Genomic DNA, 7,585 nt, shown 5'->3' with positions numbered 1-7,585 from the left:
ATCTTCATGGTTCATTGGTCATGATTTAGTCTCTTTCTATTGATACTATAAGCAAAAGTCAACCATATTTGGTGTATAGAAAGATTGTAAGGTCTGCATTTCTATCTAGCAAGGTTTATCTGACCTTGACCATACTGTCATAGATCATTGATGATTTTAATGTAAAGTTTATGTGATACTTGTAGTAAAACCTTTGTATCAATCATAATCAGTAAAGCAGGTGAGACATTTCAGTATTATAGTGAAGCTACAATAAAGAAAGTAACTCCATGTAGAGTATATTAATCAATTTCTGTATACAACATGATCCACATTTAATGCAATTTAGTGGTTCATTTTCATAAAAAATACTAGCTTTTACTACACTCAGAAATCATTTTTGTCAGCTAGGTGTAATTTGTTTAAACTTTATCTGAAAGCCAGAAGTGTTAGTAATTGACCCAAAGTGATGGCTAAGAATCTAAGTCATTTATCAGTTATTCAAAAGAGCATAAAACTTTTGTTCATTTGAATGTAGAAAGAATGGATATAAAACAATCATCAGCCCATCAACTTCGCGACAAAAAAGTGGCCTTCAAATGTAGATTGGCACCAAAACATAATATTGATGCAAAAACCATAATAAATTTATGACCAAAAACTTAAAGCCGACAATTTAAGTCCAAACTCACCAAAGAAAGGCATTCAATATAGAACATGATTAACCATTTAAATGTTTTAATTATGACATTTGTAACATGATTACAAGAATACAAAGTATATATGTATAATGATTTATGGTTGTGTAAAAACCACACAGCAAATAACAGTAAATATTTCAAGTACAGAAAAACATTCCAGACACAAATATTTAAATAAGGAACAATAATTTTGATCATTGTCAATTTTTCCATAATTTCATTTTAAATATTATGCAAATCACCTCATTGTAACTATGATAACTGAAAATATGTCATTTTTTTTTAAATTCTATCTAGGTCATTCTCTGTTTCAAGGCAAAATGTATTTTACTTGGGTGACATTCACAAAAAAAGACCAAACATAAAAAAAGATTTGAAATATTAAAATCAGATGTCAGCACAAAGTTTGTGTTTAAAATTTCCTTGCAGTCATGTACTAATTACTACTGGAGTCATTTTCATTATATCGCTATAAAAAAACAATTGCCTAAAATATTAAAAAAGAGCAAGCATTATATTTACATCCATTTTTTGCCATTGACCTACAAAAGATGGAAAGCACCATCTTATCTTAGAAGACAAAATTATTCATGAGGTTTCCTTGCACTTTCACCATGATTTGCAATATTCACTATCACATTGCAAAAGCAGAAGCTCTTGTAAGTTATCTTCAAGACCGAAGATCACCACAAATACATGTATATGCAAGTTATGCATCTTTGTTATTTACAGAATAAAATTAACAAAATATCAGCCATTTAGAAAACACAGAATACAATTAAATATTAAAATTAGCAAGATATCATGAATCCTGCCAACAGAATGCTGAAAAGATAGGATTGTTTCAGATCTTTGGTTATCAGTATCACTGAACATGGATTTTAACTGAGATTGCATTCCACATTGCCTTCATGATCTGCTGGTATGTGGAGAATGTTGGCTAAGGCTCGGCACAAATAAGACATTGTTCCAAATCTACCACTAGGAGCGCTGTCATAGAAATGTAAACAGATCCCTGTTGGACCTTCACACTGTTTCACACTTTCCTTTGGTATATCCTACAAGTAGTAAATAAATAAAAGCATTAATTTACAACATTTTGGCCCAATGACAGGTCAAGAAATTAGATCTTGATACAGCGTTTCATGAACATGATTTTTTTTTTACATCTACAGGTCTGCAATGAAATAAAGTATTTGACAGATAGTCTTATCCCTGATGCTCTCTCTTGAAAATCATGAATACTGTTTTAGAATTTGTTGAAAAGTCTTATCTATGTTTAATTGTGTCACTGAAGAAATCATATATGTACTAACATTGCTTAGAAAGATAGCAAGGCTAATATAAACAGAACTTCACCGACATTATGGAGCATAAACTTCTAATTTACCTGATCTTTAATAAACAATGCATTAGCTTCATGAACTAATTTATCTACATGTATTTCATCCATTTTAACAGACCACTCATTCTCTGACACCATTGTAAGAACTATGAGAGCTTCCACCATTAGCTGTCTATACTCTGGCTGTGGTATAGTGTTAAGTACTGTCTCTACTCTCAAGGCAAACTTAAACTCTCCTGGAGTCATCTGTTAAGTACATAGGAATATTTCAGAATTACTAGGAATTTATTTTTAAGGGTTTCAATTTTCATGTTTTGATGAAAAGGTGTATTTTTGCCAATAACAGTAATTAAGTTCATGACTTTGCCAAAGTCTTCATGCAAACTTTTAGGAAATATGAACTTTATTGAACACTTTTAAATTTAAGTGAAATCCTAAAATTTTGGTACCCAAGGAATGATCATCAATCAACAGAACAAAATATACAACTAAATAAATTGTGCTGCTAACCTAATTTGGTTAAACCTTGGCAATGAACAAAATATATACCAAGTTCATTGTTATTTGTAAGATTTTGCAAAATTTGCTTGCAGAAAGATTTAAACAAAATGTGATGAACAAGCTGGCATAACCAACACACTATTTTTTGCAATGAATTTGGACCATTCTGGAAATTCAATAGAGATGTAGACACCATATTCATTAAGGATCTCCATCCCATTGTACCCATATACTAGTATTTTATGTCTTGTAATTGGATTTCTGTCTCATTTTCTTTTATCCTGATTATTGCATCTATACAGTTTGGTTTTGTAAGCTCAGACATTTGTGTGTGTATTTATTATTGCATTTATTGAACAATCAACAATATTGCAAGTTTAATAATTGTAATTTCAGGCAGAGTTACATACAAACAATGATTTCCCAATTTGAATTCTCGAAAGAGAATATGGATCCTGTCCCATTTTTGTTAATAGTAAAACATCTATTCAAATTTAGTTTTAACTGTATCAACAAAAGAACATACCTCTCTTGTTAAACTGTTTGGTAAAAACTTTCCTTCTATTGACAATCCTGAACACTGTAATAGAAAATGTATGTCATAAAAAATTTTGCTTTACTAATATAAAACTTAAATAAGAGGGGAATGTGTCCATGGAACACAGATGATGCCCCTGTTTGCACATAAAATTATAAAGGGACAACATAACTCAGGAACTGTAAACAAAACACTGCCAAAATTTTGTATTTGACCTGAGTTTTGTGGTTATAAGCATTGTTTATAAGTTTCATAACATTTAGTAATAGGCAAACTCAAGTGAGAGAACAGAAACAAATATTTAAACAATTTTTCCTTTTGAAAAGGGGTATAACTTTAGAATCTACCATTGATAAAACTTTCCAGACTCTAGGATATAATCCTTCTAGTAACCTGGCCATTTAATGCCCAATAGTAATATATCCTCCTTAAAATTTACCATTGATAAAACTTTCCAGACCCTAGGATAGAATCCTTCTAGTACCCCGGCCATTTAATGCCCAATAGTAATATATCTCCTTAAAACTTACCATTGATAAAACTTTCCAGACCCTAGGATAGAATCCTTCTAGTACCCTGGCCATTTAATGCCCGATAGTAATATATCCTCCTTAAAACTTACCATTGATAAAACTTTCCAGACCCTAGGATAAAATCCTTCTGGTACCCTGTTTAATGCCCCATCTAACCGTCTCCTCCTTAACCATTGTCCCTGTCTATCTGTTTCCATTGCAATATCTTCCTCTTCAGTCTCAGGCTGACTCAAAGCTAGATCTAACATCTGATAAAATAACATAAGCATGTCATGAATAACAACAAATTACCTCCTTTCTATTACAACAATCTAACACCAACTTCTCCTACCGGTAACTTACCTCAGTTCAACACCCTTAAATCTTAATGATAAATATAATTCATTGCCATGATAAAGATACTTTTGTATGTTAAAAAATTCTATGCAATTATTTTTGTAAAGATTTGATGATGCCAGATATGTAGAGAGAATTAGCTTTTCCTTCTCAGATCCTAGTGAAGGTCTGTTATTCTCTCTGGGCACCCTGGCTTCCTCCACACACAAAAAAGACAATAAGTTGTGTTAAACACCAACCAATCAATCCTTTCTCAGATCATATAAGATATATTAATTATCCTTCAGTTTAGATTGCATTTATATCATATATCTCCACTGAGACTGTTATATTTCCAACTTTCAATAAGTGATTTTTAATAGCGAGTAAAAATAAAAATATTTAAATATCAACAGTCAGAGAAATATTGAGTCTCTTGAGCAAACAAAAAGAGGATTATTTTCTTCCTTCATTTTTCAGTCTTTAAAGGAATAATCTGTAATAAGAAGGACAATACTGGTGGTGCTTGTGCAAACAAGGCTACTAAGAATATGATATTATACTAAGAATATGATATTATACTAAGAATATGATATTATACTAAGAATATGATATTATAATGAATAGGCTTTGGAAGAAAATATCAATTTTATGCAATAGACAATTTAATTTAAAATTCAAGCTACTTTTTTTTCAATCATGCTGAGTGTTGAATAAAACCACCCACCAATGTGATAACTACTGTTAACTTATTCTTATTCCAGAATATGCATGAAATATTTGCCACTGAACAGATGGATTTCTAGACAAAGACATGATAATGAACGATTGACTTACATCACTTGTTAATTTTCTTACTGTATCTTCCCTCACAATACTCTCACCAATAGAGAAGAACTTGCTATCACCTTTGTCAGAGAAACAGAAATATGTAAGTGAAGAAGACTAACATTCCATCATTGAAAAGCAAAAACTTGGAAGACAATAAAACTCCACATGCCTATCACCAACACACCAACAAATAAAATATGCTTATTCACCAAGAGACAAGTTATGGTTGAAATGTTCCAACGATCAACAATTTTAGCATTAAATAATTGAGGAAAAATATGCATCCCTCTCACAAAACAAGTTGAACTTATCTTCTGCAGTTAATTATTTTAGGCTAAAGTTAAAAATACAATTTCTTTTCATTTCAAGGTACCGTATCATTAATGACCTTGAATGTTCCCAAATTTTTGCAATGTTTTGTCTTTTAAATTTGTATATTTACATGTTAATTTCTCAAAAGGTGCTACAAGTATTCCAAATTGAATTGTTAGAACATTTCAATATTATAGAAAATAACAAAAGTTTATAAAAGTGATAGAACCTTCTTTTGTGGTGATTTACTAAGTCTGGCGAATTGGTTAGCCTCCTCTTGACTTTTCTTTGATTTAACACGTAAACAACTTTCATCTTCATGTTCAGAATGCACTAAAAATAAAAACACATGCAAAACAAGGTTAAATATGCAATGCATTCCACAATCAAACACTCTTTCTGCGATTTAAGTAATTATTATTAAGCAGAACAACTTTTGTACTCAACACAAAGCATATCAACTCAAGCAGCAGATAAACAAACTTCTTGTCCCAGTTAAAGTAGATATGCATCATCAAAAACTGACGGTCTTATGCCCAATTTTTAATTGAAATATTACTGTTTATGTGTTTAGCCATATTTTAAAATTTGAACTTCAGTAGAACACGTATTCTACATATTGTAAATTCATATAAAAATATCAAATACCCACATCATTTTGTATAGTATGAAAGTATAAGCAGGGTAAAAAATATTGTATACTGAGAAATTTTAACTTTAATAAAATAAATATGAAAATTACAGAAGCACCATGTGTGCAAAAGCCAAGGTGCATCTTTATGGATTTGTTGCTGTAATAGATGACAAATTCCCCTGGTTACCTAGAGTACCTATTACCTGAGGTACTACAACAGCAAGCATTTTATTCCCCTGGTTACCTTGAGTAGCTATTACCTGAGGTCCTACAACAGCAAACCTTTTATCCACCTGCTTTAAACCTTGACCTTGGACCGCAACACCAAAAGTACTGTTTGTTTTCTCATGTGATATTACCAAATCAAATTTGTAACAAAATTAAACAAATTGACTTTAGGATTCAAAAGTTAACATATGGATTATTGAAACCCAATTTTTGTCAAAACTTCAGCCTTCAAAGCTGCTGTAACATTGAAGTTTGACCTATTCACATAATGAACCCCAAAAATTAAAGGAGTCCATGAAAAATTATAGAATTAAGTTTTAAAATCATTGAACATATAATTCAAAAGATCGCATCAGAAAACAAATAATTGTGTTGATTTGACAACAAAATCAATAGGAGTCTTCCTTTTCTATGAGGCATTATCATGCAAAGTTTGGACAAGACATTCCATATAGAGCCGTGGTGTAGTGGTTAGTGCATCGGACTACTAACACAAAGGTTCCTGGTTCGATTCCCGTTTGGGATGAAAATTTCAGGAACTCAATTTTCGGCTCTCCCTTGACACCATCTGCGAGTATGGTCTTGAGGAAACGATGATAGTCCGTCGGAAGGGGACGATAAATGGCTGACCCGTGTTAAGAGAGAGCCATATCTCTTGCACGTTAAAGACACCCTTGTAGATTTCGAAAAAGAGTAGGCTAATGCCGCTACAAGGCAGCACTCGCACCCGCAAAGTGGAAAGGGATTAATATAAGTTGCAAAACTTGTTTCCCAATCCACTATAAATAAATATGTTTAAAATAAGACATTCCAAATGGCTAAAAAGATTATGTATGGAAACAGATATTGATGCACACACATCTGGACAACATTCTTCATCTTATCATATAAGCTGAGTTGAACAGATTGTTGGGCAAATAAACTCATCATAGATACCAGGATTAAAACGCGCGTTTCATCTAATAATGACCCATCAGTGACGCTAAAACAAAAAATGTTAAAAAGGCCAAATAAAGTACGAAGTTGAAGAGCATTGAGGACCAAAAATTCATAAAATGTTTTACCTAATACAGCTTAGGTAATTTATTCCTGAGGTAGAAAAGCCTTAGTATTTCAAAAATTCAAAGTTTTGTTTACAGTTAATTTATAATTATGAACCTATCAATGATAACTCAAGTCAACACAGAAGTGCTGACTACTGGGCTGGTGATACCCTTCAAGAAATATATCTCCACCAGCAGTGGCATCCACCCAGTGGTTGTAAATAAACTCATCATAGATACCAGGACAAATGACAATGAGACAGGAACCAAACAACACAATTATTCAAACTTATAAAATATTTATGTAATGAAAATCTGATTAAAATCAGCTTTTTGTTTGGCTTCTATACTACCACATACTTTACCTCTACTTCATACCATGGAAGTATTATATTGACAGGAACTCCAACAAACCGACTTCAAACGTTTATAGTGCGATGCCGCAAAATCGTTAAGTATCTGTTAATTAATTTGACATCTTTCAATTAGTTGTATCGATGCATAGGTTCAACGACGTTTTCGGGATACTCGTAATTACGGAATTTACCGAAGTAACCGGATGTATACATAAATGTCAAGGATATGACATTTAACGACCATGGCAATATTTGACAGTTGACAATTT

At 31.9% G+C, this 7,585-nt stretch overlaps 1 protein-coding gene across 50 annotated transcripts in view; it reads right to left on the bottom strand.

Moving 5' to 3' along the window:
• Window positions 1–700: 700 nt before the first annotated feature.
• Window positions 701–7,585, bottom strand: part of LOC139485133 (probable phosphorylase b kinase regulatory subunit alpha) — a 68,786-nt gene continuing 61,901 nt past the window's right edge. For 45 of the 50 annotated variants that reach the window (XM_071269312.1, XM_071269324.1, XM_071269310.1 and 42 more), the window contains 5 exons: window positions 5,285–5,388; window positions 3,687–3,845; window positions 3,053–3,106; window positions 2,071–2,271; window positions 701–1,738 (listed from right to left, as the gene is read on the bottom strand). In XM_071269312.1, coding sequence (XP_071125413.1) covers window positions 1,562–1,738; window positions 2,071–2,271; window positions 3,053–3,106; window positions 3,687–3,845; window positions 5,285–5,388 — 695 coding nt within the window. In that variant the 3' untranslated portion in view covers window positions 701–1,561. Of the gene's footprint in view, window positions 1,739–2,070; window positions 2,272–3,052; window positions 3,107–3,686; window positions 3,846–4,749; window positions 4,821–5,284; window positions 5,389–7,585 lie in introns of all 50 variants that reach the window. The other 5 variants (XM_071269331.1, XM_071269340.1, XM_071269299.1 and 2 more) reach the window with 1 other exon arrangement.

Source organism: Mytilus edulis, chromosome 8 (genome assembly GCF_963676685.1).
Source record: "Mytilus edulis chromosome 8, xbMytEdul2.2, whole genome shotgun sequence".
In the NCBI taxonomy this organism is placed as follows: domain Eukaryota; kingdom Metazoa; phylum Mollusca; class Bivalvia; order Mytilida; family Mytilidae; genus Mytilus; species Mytilus edulis.
Note: the sequence above shows the minus strand (reverse complement) of the source record. Positions and strands in the feature narration are given on the sequence as shown.